The 19,422-nt window shown below is 46.3% G+C and overlaps 1 protein-coding gene across 5 annotated transcripts in view; it reads left to right on the top strand.

Moving 5' to 3' along the window:
- RAPGEF1 (Rap guanine nucleotide exchange factor 1) overlaps positions 1 to 19,422 on the top strand; it is a 215,100-nt gene that overhangs the window by 162,626 nt on the left and 33,052 nt on the right. For all 5 annotated transcript variants that reach the window (XM_068248875.1, XM_068248873.1, XM_068248872.1 and 2 more), the window contains 3 exons: positions 7,872 to 7,960; positions 16,123 to 16,246; positions 16,335 to 16,410. In XM_068248875.1, coding sequence (XP_068104976.1) covers positions 7,872 to 7,960; positions 16,123 to 16,246; positions 16,335 to 16,410 — 289 coding nt within the window. The remainder of the gene's footprint in view (positions 1 to 7,871; positions 7,961 to 16,122; positions 16,247 to 16,334; positions 16,411 to 19,422) is intronic.

Below are 19,422 nucleotides of genomic sequence, written 5' to 3'. Positions count from 1 at the left end.
GTAGTATAACCATTTATCTTACGTATCCTTGGTGCAGGCTTAGTGGTATGGGAGGTGGGTGCAGGCACTGAAAGGTGGGGTTTGCGAAGAACTGGCGTTTGTACCAGTCATAGTCATAGTCATATCGACGGCGTCACACCGGCTTTCACAACATTTAAATTCTAAAGTTACAGTAATACACCCTCATGAAATACATACTAAAATAAAAGCAGAGTCCCTAAGGCAACATGGATTTTTTTTCTGTTAATCTTGGTGACTGGGGGGGGGAGGGGGGGGTGGAAGGGATTAATTGTATTATATTTTTTTATTATAAATTTGTGGTTGCGTTACCTAGAGTCAAATTACACACACCACAAATTCATAAGTCACCGAACAAGGTGTCGCTAGAAATGCGGGTCGTGTCCATTCATTCCAAGCACTGCGATTGGTTTGGGGAACCCTCTGTTCCCTTCCCCAGTTACCAACACTGAGAAGCTGCCAGGTAAGAGTTGGAGTCGACTTGAGTGGTGTCTATCTGAACGACTGTAGTCATCCAGATAGACTGAAGTGGTTAAGGTTGGCCATATACCATAAAATCTTGCTTTTTCAACCTTACCACTTTCACGTAATATAAAACTTCTCAAAACAATCTTTTGAAAGTGTTTTCAATCTGTTGGCCCTTATACTGCATAGATTTGGTAAATCTGTTCACTCAAGATTCCACAAATCATCATCCAGAAGAGTCCTGAATACAATAAAGGATCCACAGCCAGACAGACTCTCATAATGCCAAAGATGATCCAGGGAAATCTAAAGCTATATACACACGCTAGCTTAAACGCCGCTGGTTTGGCCTTAGTCGTGTAACCGCTACTTTTACCGAGACTTTTAAGTGAGAGGAGGAGGTGTAACTCTTGACATTCCTGAAGTTGGATATTACTTTCACTTGCAGGTGGTATTGGAGTGTTGCTTGCGCTAAGTGTGAAACGTGTGCTGTTTACACTCTCCTGTCAGCTGATGCCATCTTCCACCAATCAGATGTGACTGTTCTCGTATCACTCCATCTTCCGCTCCCTACACCCGCTTCTCAATGTACTTGTGCTTGCTTACCGCAGTGTGTCGTTCTCACCGTGTTCTCATCACGTCTTTTATTACTCTGCCGATTGCAAGTGCTTCATTCTTTATTTCCTTTACAGACAGTTCTTATAATTAATTCAGGTGATGGCTGAAAGCAGTAGACCGTTACATGAATCGTAGCAGATAACTGTATTGACCAGGAAAGATTAAGGGCCTGTACACACTGAAAATTGCTAAGCGCAGTGCGATGTGATTGCGTTTTCTTAAAATTCTACTTGTGATTTTTGCGCGTTTGCGATGCGATTGCTATTTTGCTTTGGCTATCTTTTCCTGGTTCCCTGATTGTTTACCTACAAAATGCAATCAAAATCGCATGCATTGCATTTTTCCTGCGCTTCACAAATTCAAGCGCTCAAAAAGTGCTTCTGGCACTGCGATTGAGATTTTCTACAATTCCATCTCACCAGTGTTTACAGCTCCTTGTGATTTGCTTTATTTTCTTGAAGGCTTTGCAATTGAAAAATCGTATGCGATTCTACAATCGCAGTGCAATACAGCCAGTGTGTACAGGCTATAAGTGTCCCTCGTATCTACCAGCTGAAGAATAACTGTCGGTACGGTCTGCTTGCTTTGTTATTTACAGCATGTTTTATGGAACTCTAACTACAATGAATCCTTGTAAACCATTGTTTTGTATTCTACAAAAAACTTAGAGACTCTGAAGTCTCTAAAAAAAAATCATCTTTTTATAATAAAATCCTGTGTAATATGACAGCCCGACCTAAACCGCCGCATCCCCGCCGCTCTAATCTAACTTAACCCCCCAAACTCCCTGGGGGCAATCCGGGCAGCGCTTCCATGAGAGGCAGAGCTAGGAGCTTCAGCTCTGCCTCTCAGCGCGTCTGTCAGCCCACGGATCACCGCTTCTTCCCCGCCCCTCTGTCTTCATTCACTGAGAGGTGCAGGGGAGAGGCAGAGATACGCGCTGACAGATGCGTGTGAGGCAGGGCTGCAGCTCATAGCTCTGCCTCACACGGAAGAGTAGAGGGCAGCAAAAAAAATGATTTTTAAGAGACTTCAGTGTCTTTAAGTATGGCTTCCCTCATAAGCGCATACTACAGTGTTCTCCCCAGGCTCTTTTAGACGGGGGGCTCCACCCGGCTAATTTTGGTAAACAACAGGCTGTCATCGGCTCACCTCCTCGTCCTCCTCCTATGCTGTAAGCAGAGTTGAGCCAGCCCTGTGTTCCCCAGCCATTTTTTCTCGCCACCTGGCTGGAGTGGCTGGATAGTGTACTGGTTAAGGGCTCTGCCTTTGACATGGGAGACCAGGGTTCGATTCCTGGCTAGGTCAAGTACCTATTCAGTAAGGAGTTCAAGGCAAGACTCCCTAACAAGAGGGTGGCCTCTTGAGCGTGTCTCAGTGGCTGCAGCTCTTGAGCGCTTTGAGTCCGACAGGAGAAAAGCGCTATATAAATGTTCAGATTATTATTATTATTAATACATTTCTGGGGAGAACACTGTACTAGCAGCACTTTTTGGACCTGGTCATGTGACTTTGAAGTCAAACTTTGAATTAACTGCCAAGGTAGCAGCTTGGAGAGTGGACTCTATTTTTCCATTCTAGCACTCTAAAGCCTATTGCAGGCTCTAATTAAAACGTTCACGTGTGATAATTAGTTATTGGATTTCAGCCTGGCCATTATTGAAGGCTATGCAGTCTCATTTCTGTGACTTGCTGTGCTGATGAATGCGTGAGGTTGGAGGCCTATCAGTAGTGAAGACTGCAGCAAACGCCAGGGAGGAGCAGTCAGTGTTCAGGTATCTGTCCAAACACAGGTCCCAATGGATGGTCTGACAGGTGGATGACAGGAAAGGTTAATTTTCAGTTGTTTGGGGCATAAACAAAGCTCTACAGACCACCCCGAGAGCATTCTTTTAAAGGACAAATTGCCTGAGAGGGATATGGAGGCTGCCATATTTGTTTTCTTTTTAAACAATATGCATTGTCTGACTGTCCTCCTGATCCTAATACTTTTTGCCATACATCCTGAACAAGCATGCAGATCAGATGTTTCTGACCAAAATGACAAGATTAGCCACATGCTTGTTTCAGGTGTTTGATTTAGACACTATTGACCAGAAAGATCAACCAGGCAACTGGCATTGTTTTATAGGGGGACTGAAGTAAGAGGTATACGGAGGCTGCCATATTTATTTCCTTTTAATCAATACCAGTTGCCTGGCAGCCCTGCTGATCCTCTGCCTCTAATACTATTTGCCATAGACCCTGAACAGACATGCAGCAGATCAGGTGTTTCTGACAATATTGTCAGATCTGACTAGACTAGCTGCATGCTTGTTTCTGGTGTTATTCAGATACTACTACTGGTATTGATTGAAAGGAAATAAATATGGCAGCCTCCGTATACCTCATACTTCAGTTCCCCTTTAAAAGGAAATAAATATGGCATCCTCCACATCCCTCTCGCTTCTGTTGTCCTTTAAGCCCATAGAAACAAGAGCAGCCACACACCTCCGTCACCAGAGTGAGGTGATTAGATCGATATTCACATATGACATCGATTGGATGTAGAAGAAAGCTAGGGGTACAAAGTCTGATCAGATCTCTGACCATTTTTCTGATTTGATACTAATCGAAAAGATACACATGGAACAATAGCCAGTATTTTCACCAATGTTTTCCAGCATGTTTGATCTCATTCTGATCGAGAAAGAGATAGATTTTGAGCTTGAGATCGGTCGCTGGCAATCCGTAGGATGAGTACTATTGGTTGTGTGGATGAGTACTATTAGTTGTGTGTACCAGGCCTAGCTGAAGGAAACGGAGGCCATGGATTTATACATTATAGCCTAAAGATTAGTATATAACTTTAAACTTAGCCGCGCTTGAAGATATGTTGCCAGAAGTGACAACTGTCAGTCTTCCGAAGGGGGTAGGAGGCGCCCGTATAGTGTATTAGGTGTACTCTTTATACCCTAGGTTCTCAACGTGTGGTACGCGTACCCCAGGGGGTACATCTGTTGGTTCCAGGGGGTACTCAGGCTTGATATACTTAACCAAGAATAACAAATTTAGAGTTGCAGAAAATGATAAATCTTATTAAAACAACACCAAGTTAGTGTTTTAACTAATTAAAAGCAATAGTAAATGCTTGGAAATAGTTTAGAACTAATTATAGTGTACTACATTTAAATATATATTTGTCAAGGGGTACTTGTGATAATGTTTACTATGCTAGGGGGTACTTGGTGAGTACAGTGCTTTAAAAGGGGTACATACCGATAAAATGTTGAGAAACACTGCTTTATACCACTCCTGCTTGTGATGCCCCCCCGCACATGGGGCAGCTCCTGTCCCAGAGAAGCACAGCAGTAACTTCCCAGCAGCGAGTGTTGGAGAGACAACAGGCACTAGCTCAGCAGGAGAGACACTCCTGCTGAGCTAGTGCCTGTTGTCTCTCCAACACTCGCTGAGGTGTCTCTCCTGCTGAGCTAGTGCCTGTTGTCTCTCCAACACTCGCTGCTGGGAAGTTACTGCTGTGCTTCTCTGGGACAGGAGCTGCCCCATGTGCGGGGGGGCATCACAAGCAGGAGTGGTATAAAGAGTACACCTAATACACTATACGGGCGCCTCCTACCCCCTTCGGAAAACGATCTTGTATCACCCCACTCGTGGGGTTCCTCGTGACCTTCGAGAAGCGAAGCCTTTTTCTAAGGAGCAGCGACCAACGATCATAAAGACCGAGTGGGGACGGGACTTCCCTACACGCCGGTACAAGTGGTTGCCTTTAGCAACCTACACTTGTGAGTATATTTACTCTTAAATTTTATCTCCTTATCTGAGGATAATACACCATAAGGGCTCCTGGTACCCTGCGGGTTTTTTCTTTTTGTCTTTCCTCTATACTGACCAACTGTCAGTCTTGGCATGCTCTTGTAGCTCTGGTACTGGCCACACCTCTTACCTTCACACACAATCTCCATCCTTTACTCCTAAGCCTAAGATGTAAGTGGTGCTGGAGATAGACTGCTGTGCTGTCCCCCTCTGACCCATGGGATGTCCGCAGTGGCTTGATTCTGATTTACATTTCGGTGATGTGACCACAGTATCAATTCTGCTTTTTCTGTTGCCGGTTTGTTTTGTTGTCAGGGAGTTTACCGTGTGAACATTCACAGTATTATTTGTGTGTTTATGTTACAGGTATTGCCCAATGAGTTATGGTAGAGGGGAGTCCCTGTTTGGAGAAAGCTGTTGTCTGTGGTTTGGTAGAGTAATCTGTGGTTAGAGGGAGTTTCTGGTATTGTAGAGTGAGCTGTGATTGGATTGTGTCCCTCGTATGAAAAGATGAGCTAGGTCATTTTCCTCTGGAAATTAAATTTTAGTGGCAGTACAGATACTTTGCACAGTAATAATTGGGTTAAGAAAAGATTACCTGTGTGCTGATTAATCAAGTTGACAGTGATTGTTCGTTAGACTTCTGAATTTTTCATACTGTGAAAAGTTTCTGCTCAGTCTACGGGAGTTAAAGAGAATCTGTATTGTTAAAATCGCACAAAAGTAAACATACCAGTGCGTTAGGGGACATCTCCTATTACCCTCTGACACATTTTCGCCGCTCCTCGCCGCATTAAAAGTGGTTAAAAACAGTTTTAAAAAGTTTGTTTATAAACAAACAAAATGGCCACCAAAACAGGAAGTAGGTTGATGTACAGTATGTCCGCACATAGAAAATACATTCATACACAAGCAGGCTGTATACAGCCTTCCTTTTGAATCTCAAGAGATCATTTGTGTGTTTCTTTCCCCCTGCAGCTATCTTCCACTGAAGTGTCAGGCTGTTTCTTCCTGCAGAGTGCAGACAGCTCTGCCTGTATGTAATTCCTCAGTATGTGAAAGCCCAGCCAGCTCAGAGGAGGATTTATCCAGTTTGTAAAAGAGAAGAGAGAAGCTTTCCTAATCTAAATAATACACAGGCAGTGTCCAGAGAGGGGCCTGGAGGGGGGAAATGCATCACAGAACCACAACACTGAAGAACTTGGCAGCCTTCCAGACACAGGCTGACAAGTCTGACAAGAGAGAGATAAGTTGATTTATTACAGAGATGGTGATAGTAGAACGTGCTGCAGTAAGCCAGAACACATTAGAATAGCTTTTGGAACTTGTAGGATGATAAAAAACAGAATGCAATTTTTGTTACGGAGTCTCTTTAATGGTCAGTTTAGAGCAAGAGAAAAATGCCTAATCAAAATTTACATCATATTAGTAATGTAGAGTGAGCTGCAATGGTCGGTAGGTGTCTCAGATAAGGCTGAATGAGCTGTGGTGGTCAGCAGTGGTGTTTGGTGAGGCAGAATGAGCTGTGGTGGTCAGCAGTGGTCTCTGATAAGGCAGAATGAGCTGTGGTGGTCAGCAGTGGTGTCTGGTGAGGCAGAATGAGCTGTGGTGGTCAGCAGTGGTGTCTCAGATAAGGCAGAATGAGCTGTGGTGGTCAGCAGTGGTCTCTGGTACTACAGAATGAGCTGTGGTGGTCAGCAGTGGTGTCTGGTGAGACAGAATGAGCTGTGGTGTCTGGTGAGACAGAATGAGCTGCGGTGGTCAGCAGTGGTGTCTGTTGAGACAGAAAGAGCTGTGGTGGTCAGCAGTGGTGTCTGGTGAGGCAGAATGAGCAGCAGTGTTCTCTGATGAGGCAGAGTGAGCTGTGGTGGTCAGCAGTGGTCTCTGGTACTGCAGAATGAGCTGTGGTGGTCAGCAGTGTTCTCTGATGAGACAGTTTGAGCTGTGGTGGACAGCAGTGGTCTCTGATAAGGCAGAATGAGCTGTGGTGGTCAGCAGTGGTCTCTGATATGGCAGAATTAGCTGTGGTGGTCAGCAGTGGTCTCTGATAAGGCAGAATGAGCTGTGGTGGGCAGCAGTGGTGTCTGGTGAGGCAGAATGAGCTGTGGTGGTCAGCAGTGTTCTCTGATGAGGCAGAATGAGCTGTAGTGGTCAGCAGTGGTCTCTGGTACTGCAGAATGAGCTGTGGTGGTCAGCACTGTTCTCTGATGAGGCAGTTTGAGCTGTGGTTGTCAGCAGTGGTGTCTGGTAGTGCAGAATGAGCTGTGGTGGTTAGCAGTGGTCTCTGATAAGGCAGAATGAGCTGTGGTGGTTAGCAGTGGTCCTTGATAAGGCATAATAAGCTGTGGTGGTCAGCAGTGATCTCTGGTACTGCAGAATGAGCTGTGGTGGTTAGCAGTGGTGTCTGGTGAGGCAGAATGAGCTGTGGTGGTCAGCAGTGATCTCTGATAAGGCAGAATGAGCTGTGGTGGTCAGCAGTGGTCTCTGGTACTGCAGAATGAGCTGTGGTGGTCAGCAGTGGTCTCTGATAAGGCAGAATGAGCTGTGGTGGTCAGCAGTGGTCTGTGATAAGGCAGAATGAGCTGTGGTCAGCAGTGGTCTCTGGTACTGCAGAATGAACTGTTAGGTGTGTCTATTACCGAAAAAATTAACTGATGGTCAAGTGGGTGTGTGATCTTTCCTAACCAATCAAATGCTGCAATATGTGACGTAAGCCCCGTGCCTTTTCCTGCAGTATTTTTAGTGGCTCAGCTGATCATGTGACTCTTCTGTCTTCTTCTGGTAGCAAGATTCCCTCTCAGCCCTGCTGTCAAGTTTGGTGTAAATTACATTGTCGTCTGTACCTGAGGCTATCTTCAAAACATATTTTTAATGGGATTTGAGGGTATTTCGGGGAAACTCTGTTCTAGATGAAAACAATGCTTTATGACGTGGCTAATGCTCTTCCTCTTCTGCAGGAATCTCCTGTGCTTGGTGATGAGCTGCAGAGTACGACCTCCTCACAGATCTGTGTCACCGGCAGTGAGAACCACGAAACCACCGACAGGTATCTGCACATGTTCTAATCAATTGGGTTGTCTCACACTCACTAGTGGACCAGACCTTGAGATTTTCCAGGAATGCTGCAGAAAAAGAGGGGATGAAACGCCCATATAACATATGTATGCAGAATCTGGCACATCCCATATCATTTTTTTTTTTTTTTCTGTATTAACCTCATTAACGGTAATCCTAAGTCAGACTCGAGACGGAAATCGAGCGGTAATCCCGAGCCTGAGTGAGTTAAATGCAGGGGCTGCTGCAATTCTCTCTGTGGTATGTTTTTTTTTTTCTTGTTGTTTTTATGGTCTGAAAGCTTGTGAAAAAATTGCATGGCTTTTAGACTCTAAATCTGGAAATAATCAGAATGCCAGAGCTTATGCCAGCGTTTCGTAACCTCACTCGGTCCCTTTATCAAGGCGACATTTTCTCAAGGCAACCATCTGTCTGCCGCTTAAAGAGAGTCTGAAGCGAGAATAAATCTCGCTTCAGACCTCATAGATAGCAGGGGCATGTGTGCCCCTGCTAAAACGCCACTATCCCGTGGCTTAACGGGGGTCCCTGATCCCCCAAATCCCCTCCGTGCAGCGGGGGAGCTCTTCCGCATTGGGGCAGGGCTAACCGCCGCAGCCCTGCCTCCCGTGCGTCTATCAGACGCGTACCTCCGCCTCTCCCCTGCCCCTCTCAGTCTTCCTTCACTGAGAGGGGCGGGGGAGAGGCGGCAATGCGCGTCTGATAGACGCGCTGAGAGGCAGGGCTGCAGCCGTTAGCCCTGCCTACAGGAAGAGCAAAATTTACGACCCAGTTGGTCGTTGATTTTGCAGGGGGGGGGGGGGGGGTTGGGGGTGAAGGGACCCCCGTTTAGCCGCGGGATAGCGGCGTTTTAGCAGGGGCACACATGCCCCTGCTAACTATGAGCTCTGAAGCGAGATTTATTCTCGCTTCAGAGTCTCTTTAAAGGAAACCTAAAGGTTAGGGAAAAAAATTAGTTTCACTTACCTCGGGCTTCTACCAGCCCCCTGCAGCCATCCTGTCCCCTCACTGCTCCTGAACGATCCTCCATTCCCTCGCCGCGGGCTAGTTTCATTTTTGCCGACTGAGTCGGAGGGCCACTGCGTCTGCACAGCTCTGTCCACGCGTATCCTTTGTATTCTTGTCCGCAAAAGTGGCCTGCGCAGGATGCCATTGTGGGCAGGAATGCAAAGAAAAACACGCGTGGACAGAGCTGCGCAGACGCAGTGGCCCACCAACTCCAAGGTTGAAATTTCTGCAGTGATATCCTCTGTCCTCGACCGCCGCAATGTATGCTGGGAGAGGTAGTTCATTGATGTGGCTGCTTCTCCTGACCAGGAGATGTAATCACATCAATGGGAGCTACCTCTCCCGGCATGCATTTTTTTTGCTAATTGCGATATAGAATTATGCTAATTATTATGTACATCTAAACTAAAAATGGACTCATCAAATCTTGCAGTAAAAGCGTTTTGATGGTCCCTTTACAAGCTGCATAGATTTGTTATGCTGTGCGTAAGAATAATAATGGGCCTCCGGCAATTGCCGAGTTGCAACAACTTGGAGGGGGAATAGTATTTAACGCTGCCAGGGAGTTTAGCAGCAGAGAGCCGTCATTCGGCTCTCCCGGCGACCAACTCGCCGATGGCATACTGACACGTACGCCATGGTACAGTGGTGGGCAGGCACAGTGGAGGCCACACTTTGGGGAGGGGGTCCCAGAGCAGGAACAAGACCGAGAAAGTCAAGGGAGGCCTCTTTAACCAGCCTGGCGGTATGGACAAGCTCAGCTCGTCCATTACCACCGGAGGCTGCCGCTCAGGCCCTGCTGGGCTGATTTTCATCAAATAAAAAGTAGCACACGCAGCCGACACTTTGCCAGCCGCGTGTGCTACCTGATCGCCAGCGCAGTGCAGCGATGCGTCGCATGCAGCGGCGAAAGAGGGTCCCCCCAGCCGCCCGGGCCCAGCGCAGCCGGACCAAACAGTTCCGGCCAGCACTAAGGGCTGGATCGGAGGCGGCTGACGTCAGGACGTCGGCTGACGTCCATGACGTCACTCCGCTCGTCGCCATGGTGACGAGGAAAGCAAAACAAGAAGGGCCGCTCATCGCGGCCTTTCTTGTCACTTCTGATCGCCGGAGGCGATCAGAAGTACGCATTAGGAGCGCCCTCTAGTGGGCTTTCATGCAGCCAACTTTCAGTTGGCTGCATGCAATAGTTTTTTTTTTCATTAAAAAAAAAACGTCCGGTCGCCAGCCTGGGGATCTTAATAGAACGCCAGGCTGGTTAAGACCCAGAAACTTTTCCCTCCAAGTATCAACAAAGTTGCATTGCAAATCTCCCGGGTTTGCAATTCAATAATGAATATTTGCATGCAAATCGGACCTGATGTTCATCTTGTGCCTGGATTTGCCTTTTCTGTCCCTGTCTGGTCCTCCCCTGCACCCCCCCCCCCCCCCCCCCCCTCCCCACACTGTGCTCTGTGCACGTCTTTTTCCAGCGCTGTCATCCGTATGCTTTGTCTGCACTTCCTCCCATCTGCTCCGCTCCCTCCTCTGTCTTCTCCTCTCCTTCACCTTTCATACCATCCAAGTAAATTATAGCATGCTAGGCAATTACATTTCCATGTCGAATAGCTAGTGTTGTTCTAGTTCCAAACCACTCAGCTTGCCACTGTGACAATGTCAGCGCCTCATTACAAAGCATTTACCACCTCTGCTTATTGCTGATCATTGAAAGGCTCAAGTTAATTACAGTTATTTCAGCAACAGCGTTACATCTAACGATGGGTTTATTAATGGCCACCTGTACTAGCGCCATAAGCCTGTCAGCAATGCCTGGCATACAAGGAGCCGCAATATAGCCATTGTTCTGCACCCTGCAGTGCTTTGGCCTCATTAAAGCGGACCTGAACCAAGAACTTCCTCTCTGATTTTAAAAGATAAGCAACAGCATAATAACCTTTGAAGAAAAACATTTATTTATTATAGCTTACAGAACACCTACAATAAATCTGCAGTGTGTTTACTTTCAGCTTTCATTGGAGCACAATCGAGTTAACCTCCTTAATATTAGCATATAAGTGCACACCCATGACACAGAGCTCAAATTATACTTGTGATTATTTGCTGAGAGGGGAGACTTAGACGGGCTGTTCTCTCTAAACACACACAGGGTGGATTTCTCAGTGTTTTAATGTCTACTGCACAAGAGTTTAGGTCCACTTTAAAAGCGAGGAGTTTTTCGAGAAACGATTACTCTCAATTGGCATCTCTCTATTCATCGTGAGATTGGGTTTATATATTTATGTACTTGCAGAATAAAGGCCGGTACACACATGGAACTCGGATCGCCCAAAACAACTGTTTTTGTTTTGGGTGCCTTTAGCAAGAGTATATAGGTGTCCTTCAACATCCCATTAGCGATTAGACATGCTGAAAAAACACAACCAATCGCTGTTATTTTTTTTATTTATATAGCACCAGCATATTCCACAGTGCTTTACAAAGCACAATAAGACAACAAGGGGAACATAGGTACAACCAAAAAATGTACAGCAGAGTCTCAAGCAGCACAAGTATTGCAACAAAAATAGTAAACCTTAGGAGGGTGACTCTGCCCTTGCGAGCAATCTAAAGGGTAGTGGGAAGACACACTAGGTTAGGAGACGTGGGGGGAGGGGGGTGGATGGATGAGGCAGTAAGCCTTTGCCTCTGATTACATTGTGAACAGATATGTACTGTAAATAGGGGCTATACAATTTTATTAGCTTGTCTTAGCAGGTGTGTTTTAAGAGTGCGTTTTGAAGATGTCCAGGTTTGGAGCATGACGTAGAGGCTATGGAAGAGCGCTCCAGATGAGGGGTGATGCTCGTGTGAAGTCCTGGATGCGAGCATGAGAGGAGGTGATCAGCTTAGAGGCCAGAAGAGTTTCTTGGGAGGAGCGAAGGTCAGGAGTTTGAACTGGATCCTCTGGGTAATAGGCAGCCAGTGGAGGGAACGGCACAGTAGGGCTGCATCAGAGGAGCCTGTGGAAAGATGAATGAGGCGGGCAGCTGAGTTTAGAAGGGATTGGAGAGGTGCTAGCCTGTTCTTTGGTAGACCACAGAGCAGGGTGTTGCAGTAGTCTAGGCGTGAGATGATTAAAGGGGAACTGAAGAGAGAATTATATGGAGGCTGTCATGTTTATTTCCTTTTAATCAATACCAGTTGCCTGGCAGCCCTGCTGGTCTATTTCTCTTAAGTAGTATCTGATTAAAACCAGAAACAAGCATGCAGCTAATCTTGTCAAATCAGACTTATAAGTCTGAACCACTGAAACACCTGATCTGCTGCATGCTTGTTTAGGGGCTATGGCTAATAGTATTAGAGGCAGAGGATCAGCAGGACTGCCAGGCAACTGGTATTGTCTAAAAGGAAATAAACATGACAGCCTCCATATACCTCTCTCTTCAGTTCCCCTTTAACCACTTGATGACCCACCCTTTACCCCCCCTTAAAGAGACTCCGTAACAAAAATTGCATCTTTTTTTTATCATCCTACAAGTTCCAAAAGCTATTTTAATCTGTTCTGGCTTACTGCAGCACGTTCTACTATCACCATCTCTGTAATAAATCAACTTATCTCTCTCTTGTCAGACTTGTCAGGCTGTGTCTGGAAGGCTGCCAAGTTCTTCAATGTTGTGGTTCTGTGATGCATCTCCCACCTCCAGGCCCCTCTCTGCACACTGCCTGTGTATTATTTAGATTAGTGCAGCTTCTCTCTGCTCTATTATCTTTTACAAGCTGGATAAATCGTCCTCTGAGCTGGCTGGGCTTTCACATACTGAGGAATTACATACAGGCACAGCTGTCTGCACTCTGCAGGAAGAAACAGCCTGACACTTCAGTGGAAGTTAGCTGCAGGGGGAAAGAAGCACACAAATGATCTCTTGAGATTAAAAAGGAAGGGTGTATACAGCCTGCTTGTGTATGGATGTATTTTCTATGTGTGGACATGCTGTACATCAACCTACTTCCTGTTTTGGTGGCCATTTTATTTGTTTATAAACAAACTTTTTAAAACTGTTTTTAACCACTTTTAATGTGGCGGGGAGCGGCGAAATTGTGACAGAGGGTAATAGGAGATGTCCCCTAACGCACTGGTATGTTTACTTTTGTGCGATTTTAACAATACAGATTCTCTTTAAGGACCAGCGCTGTTTTGAGTGATCTGTGCTGGGTGGGCTGTGCAGCCCCCAGCACAGATCAGATTGCATGCAGAGCGATCAGATTGCCCCCCTTTTTTCCCCCCTATGGGGATGATGTGCAGGGGGGGTCTGATCTCTCCTGCCTGCCTGGGTGTTGCGGGGGGGGGCACCTCAAAGCCCCCCTCCGCGGCGAAATCCTCCCCCTCCCTCTCCTACCTGGCCCCCCCCGGCGATCGAGGCTGCACAGGACGCTATCCGTCCTGTGCAGCCAGTGACGGGACGTCCCCTGTCACATGGCAGCGATCCCCGGCCGCTGATTGGATGGGGATCGCCGATCTGCCTTACGGTGCTGCTGCGCAGCAGCGCCGTACAATGTAAACAAAGCGGATTATTTCCGCTTGTGTTTACATTTAGCCTGCGAGCCGCCATCGGCGGCCCGCAGGCTATTCACGGAGCCCCCCGCCGTGAATTGACAGGAAGCAGCCGCTCGCGCGAGCGGCTGCTTCCTAATTAATCAGCCTGCAGCTGGCACTTTGCCGACGCACGGTATAAGCGTGCGGTCGGCAAGTGGTTAAGGCACGTACAAGCATTTTGGTGGCCTCTTGTGTAAGGTTAGAGACTAATGTGGAATATATTTTCACAAATATATACAGCACAAATAAGTAAACCTTCCTCACAGAGATGCAGAGACATTAGAGTGGTGCTATGTAAGCAGACAGAGGTGCCAGAAGAATTAACATATACTGTATATTCCCGCGTATAAGACTACTTTTTAACCCTTGAAAATCTTCTGAAAAGTTGGGGGTCGTCTTATACGCCGGGTGTCATTGATGCCGGGTGATACGCCCTATCCTGTTACCGCCTCTCAGATCTCCCTGCTGATGGAGCGCAATCTATTCTTCCATACCGCTCTGATAAACAGGTAGACAAGGAGAGCTGACCAGTCTACTTAAGGAGAGTTGACCAATGCAACAAGTCAATTGACTATATACTGTTATATACTGGGTAACACATACAGTACAGCACCAGTATCTGTTCATACACAGCACCAGTACATGATTTTTTTATTTTAATTAGGTGTGCGCTGGAAGAGGGGTAGTCTTATACGGCGAGTATATCCCAAACTATATTTTAACTGGAAAAGTTGGGGGGTCGTCTTATACGCCGGAATATACGGTACTAAAAACTGAAAAACGACAGGAGGCAGTGGTGGGCTTACCTCCTCCAAGCAGACACATACAAATGTTCAAAGCTCAACGCCTCTGTTAACAGGCGCTGAGCATTGTACCAGACCTGTTTGAGTTGTATGCTCCTTTTGTATTGCCTGATGAAGTGGGAGATGCCCGCGAAACGCGTTGCAATTGCACTTTCTGGAGTATACAAATAAATCTTTTGTTGTTTGAATTTACACAACATTCGTATGTGTCTGCTTGGAGGAGGTAAGCCCACCACTGCCTCCTCTCGTTTTAAAGTTTTTAGTATATTTTATTCTTCTGGCGCCTCTGTCTGCTTACTTAGTTCCTGAGTCCACCTTTGGTGGCAACCCCTTACTTCCTATCTACAGAGAGCAACTTCTTAATCCTGAGTGGGGACACGTCTAACCTTCCCACCTGCTGAAATAGTAGTTACCTAGACGGTAACCCACCTTTGTGAGAATATATACATACTTGTCATATCCATTTACCAGTACTTACTACACTATATTGGGCTCTTGGTGTCTCCATTTTGTTATTAGAGTGGTGATAGTGTGCAAAGTGTACACATAGCTCCCAGCTCTTTCTGAAGGACAGTCCCTCTTTGGGAGCCAAATTCCTCTTTCCCTCTTTCTTCCCCATTTATCCCTCTTTCAGGACTGGTGTAAAGATCTACTGTATGTCTATTTATATTTTTCTACTTAGAAATGTGTTTAATTGACTTTTAACTTTATGCCGATACTTTAAACTGATGCGTGTCTTAGTTCCAAATGTTACAATTAAGGAAACCTAATGATGATAGAAAGGGCAAGTGTGGTATAAATTTGAAAACTACATCTTTTGCATTCTTTGTGATATGGATGTCTAGGGGTGTGGCAGGGTTGTGTCTGTTGGCGTGGTAGGGGCGTGTCTTATAGTGTTCATCGTTCTTATCTCAAAGTTGGGAGGTATGGTATACAGGTTGCTGTGGCAGGGAGGTATTTGCAACAGTAGGCAGCCAGGAGGTCTTCAGATCTCCTCAAAGGGTCAAAAAGCATTAATGTATTACAACTTAATTATTAAAGGACATCCGAGGTGAAAATACACTGAGATAAACAATTGTATCTAACCTCCTCATCCTAAAAATGCCTTTTTTTTTTTTTTTTTAGATATCCTAGTTTTATTTTATATTTAAATATAATTTTTTAGTTTTTACTGTTTCATTGTCTCTGCTCAATGACACCATCAATGATGGATGCCAGTGCTCAACTCTATGATCTATTAACCCTTTTTTATCTCTTCCCTGTTCTCAGAAGCCATTTTTTGCCAGGAAAGGTTTTTATGGCTTTAATTCCTTATCAGTGAGGGTTATGCTGTAGTCTGACCCAGTACCAACCCAGACAGAAACTGTCACTTGCATACCTGATGTTTAACTCTTTCAGGCAGAGAAAGAAAAAAAGAACAGCACTTGGCACTGTACATACACATGTCGATCTCATCATCTCATGTCACCTCTGAGAAATTCAAGCTAACTTAGCATATTTGATAAAAGTACACGTCTCCTTTAAAGAGAAATAGGAGTGGTAGATTGAGACTTGCCATCAGCAATATTGCTGTCACATAGTGTAATGTTCTATTGATTTAATCAGGGATAAAATGGCCAGTTGTATTTAGGTCACAGCATGTTAGTCATGTGTCTCCAGGGACACAGTTTCTTATACGCCTTCATAAAGGTCCTGCTTGTTCCATAACTGGCTAATTGACTTTGATGACATGGTCTTAACTTCTGTCTCCAGGCTACCCAATTCCCCTGGTGGGCATAATAATGAAACACCAGAGGCGGAGGAGAGCGAGGAGCTTGATGAGCTGTCGCTTGTGGACCACAACGAAATCATGACCAAACTCACGCTGAAACAAGAGGTGAGGAGCGTCTTCTGTGCAGAGGAGGTGGAGAGATGACCATGGTGTTTGTATTTACAGAAGCAAATGATGATGTTTGTATGCACAGGGTGATGATGGTCCAGATGTAAGGGGAGGTTCCGGAGACATCTTATTGGTCCACGCCACAGAGACCGATCGCAAAGGTGAGCTCTTCTATATTCCATTAAAAACAATGGTGCACAAGCCAGCCTGGGGCCCCGGGAACTCTCACTGCCCGGGGCTCCAGAACCAGCATGTAACATCATATGTGAGCGCAGTCAAGCCCTGGAGCTGCCACCCCCAAGAGCCTGTCCCCAACTGCTCTGAAACTTACCAAACACACAAAGAGGGAAATACTCACTCCCAAACAGTCCTCTGCTGCTTTATAAAGCCTGCAGGCTGCTTATAAGCCAATAAGAAATGCACACACACGTTACACCTAGTCTGCAGTGATTGATCAAGCAGAAGCTGAGCAGGTCAGCCAATCGTTGGAGAGGGCTTCAGTTGCATATAGACAATGGCTATATGACCAGCGGGGGGCACCAGCGTGCAGGATATTCCCTCTCATCTGCCCCCCTCCTAACTAAACTGCATGGGAATCTACAATAAAATTAAAAAATCTTCTATATTCCAGTCATCACCCTCCAGCAGAAATCTATAAACTGCCTCTAAACAACAGAAACAGGTTTACCATATAACAAGACTACAAATCTCCTAAGGCTTATTTCACACTTGGGGCCCAATCCAATTCACTTCTACTCCTTAGTTTTCTCTTAGGTGATATTTTCACACCACCTCAATAAAATGCCCTTTATTACTCTGAATATTTTTTACAGTATTTTTTCAGCTGTTTTTTTATACTTTTTCAATTGCAGAGTGCAGAAAAGTTATTTTAACCACTTGTAGGCTTACACCCCCTAGTGACCAGACTTTTTTTTTTACAATTCAGGCCACTGCAACTTTAAGGCCCCGTTCACACTGCACGCGTTTCCAGCCGCGTTTTGGAAACGCGTGCAGGTGGCCGACGCGCACGACATCAGACATTGCATAGAGTGCAATGTCTGATGTTCACACTGCATGCGTTCCGGACCTGTGCGGTCCGGGAACGCATGCTGCACGCATTTTTTGTAAAAACGCATGGCTGTCCCATTCACTTTTCAGTGATGGGATCAGCCACGCAACGCATACGAACGCGGATGGCGTGCGTTCGTACGCGTTGCGGTCCGCGTTCTGCAGTCTGAACGGGGCCTAAGGCCTCACTGCAGGGCCTTACAAATCAGCACACAAGTGTTTCCTGTCCCCCCCCCCCCCTTTTGGCCCACCAACAGAGCTTTCTGTTGGTGGGCTCCGATCGCTGCTGCCATGTTTATTTATTTTTTTGTGGGGGGTTTTATTTTTAAATAAATGTATGTATTTTTTTTATTTATTTATTTTACCACCCTCCCTCCCCCCGCCAGCCGATGACAGCGATTGGCTGTCCTAGGCATCAGCCTGTGAGAGCCGATCGCTCTTGTGTCTCCCCAGGGGACAGCCGAGTGGCACGGCTGTCCCCAGTACATCGCTGCCATAGATCACAGCGATGTACAGTGTAAGTAGATGGCGGTTTCGCTGTCTAACAGTCTCCTAGCGGCGATCGCCACTGGGAGACTGATGATGGAGCAGAGCTCCGTCATTCAAGCGGGGATGCGCGCGATCCCCTGCAAACCATGCCCACAGGACTTAACACCAATTGGCGTTAGGCAGTCCTGGGGGAGCCGCCGCGGTCACCCCTATCGGCGTAACGCGGTCGTTAGGGAGTTAAACAGAAGATGAAAAATGCTCTCCTAGGAGAAAACTTTGGAGAAAAAGTGACTTGAATAAGGGCCTATGTCTGTTGCGTCGCGGTGGACAGTATAATCGCATCGAAAAACACATTGCAGTTATGTTGATGGCGCTTTCGCACTGATGTGTTTGCGGCGCAGTGCATTCTGTTGGGATAGCACACTGCATGCACTGCAGTTCTGGCTGTGGTGCAAGCATAAGCCTATGGACTGTATGCTGCAAAGTATGAGTTGCACTGAAAACGTTTGATGCAACTTTTGATCACCATTGCGTTGTGATGTACAACTGATATAGTGTGAAAGTAGCCCACGTGCTCCTCTCTAACCTTCCTCTTCCACTAATTGTTGCATGCACAGGAGCCACCATCTTCCTGGCAGTTTTGACACAGAACAGGAAGAATTCACACGTTTTTTACTTACCTCAGTAAGGAGGCTTCCTCCGACCCTGTCCGCCTCGCCACTCTAGAGCCCGGTCACCCCCCCCCCCCCAGTTTGTGGCCGCTCCGTACGAGCGCGGCTGTGCAGGACTGCTTGCGCCTGTGCAGTAGCACAGAGCCACCGTTAGTACTCGGTGGATAAAGCCAAGCGCTTTCGGCTCCGTGCCAGTGCCCGGGCGGAAGCTGCCAGCACAGCCGAGCTTGTCGACGGGCTTACAGGGATCCCAGCACTGGAACAGCCAGGCGGACCAAGTGAAGCCTCTGGCGGATCCAGAGGCTTCCCTACCAAGGTAAGTACCCAAATTAGGCACTTTTTTTAGTTACAGGTTTTCTTTAAACTTTGCCTACCATAAACAAAACCGTGCTGGTGCAAAAATAAATCCTAAACACAAACATTGAGCACAATTGTATAATTGATTTGCAAAAATTCATAACAAGTGGCTGTATTATGACTATTAATGGATGAAACCGCATATAAAGTGCTTAATAGCGCATAGAAGTGGATATACAGTACTAAACAAACACTCAAGTGCTGTGTCACTGCTAGAGACCTGTTATCCTGCTCCTTGGAGGAGGATACTACATAGATCTCACTCTTCATCTCAAGACCAGTGAGACAGCCACTTCTGATTTGTACATATATTGCTGCTGTTGCACAACCAGTTGAGTGCCCTAGTGAAGATGTCCACTACTGAAGATGTCCACTACTTGTGTGTCTAGTGTGGCTTCACCAAGAGTCTGTGGACCCCAGTCATAGAACCAGAGTTTTACCCAAGGTATGCAAGAGACGAGCTGTGGCAGAGTGTGAATAGAAGAAACCATTTAGCTTATTCACGCAGATTAGAGCTTGTGGAACAATATGACCAAGGAGTTCATTCACCGCAACACAACTCATGATTTCTCTCTCTCGTTGCTTATT

The sequence above is a fragment of the Hyperolius riggenbachi genome, chromosome 8, assembly GCF_040937935.1.
Source record: "Hyperolius riggenbachi isolate aHypRig1 chromosome 8, aHypRig1.pri, whole genome shotgun sequence".
In the NCBI taxonomy this organism is placed as follows: Eukaryota; Metazoa; Chordata; class Amphibia; order Anura; family Hyperoliidae; genus Hyperolius; species Hyperolius riggenbachi.
This window is presented reverse-complemented; position numbering and strand designations above follow the sequence as displayed.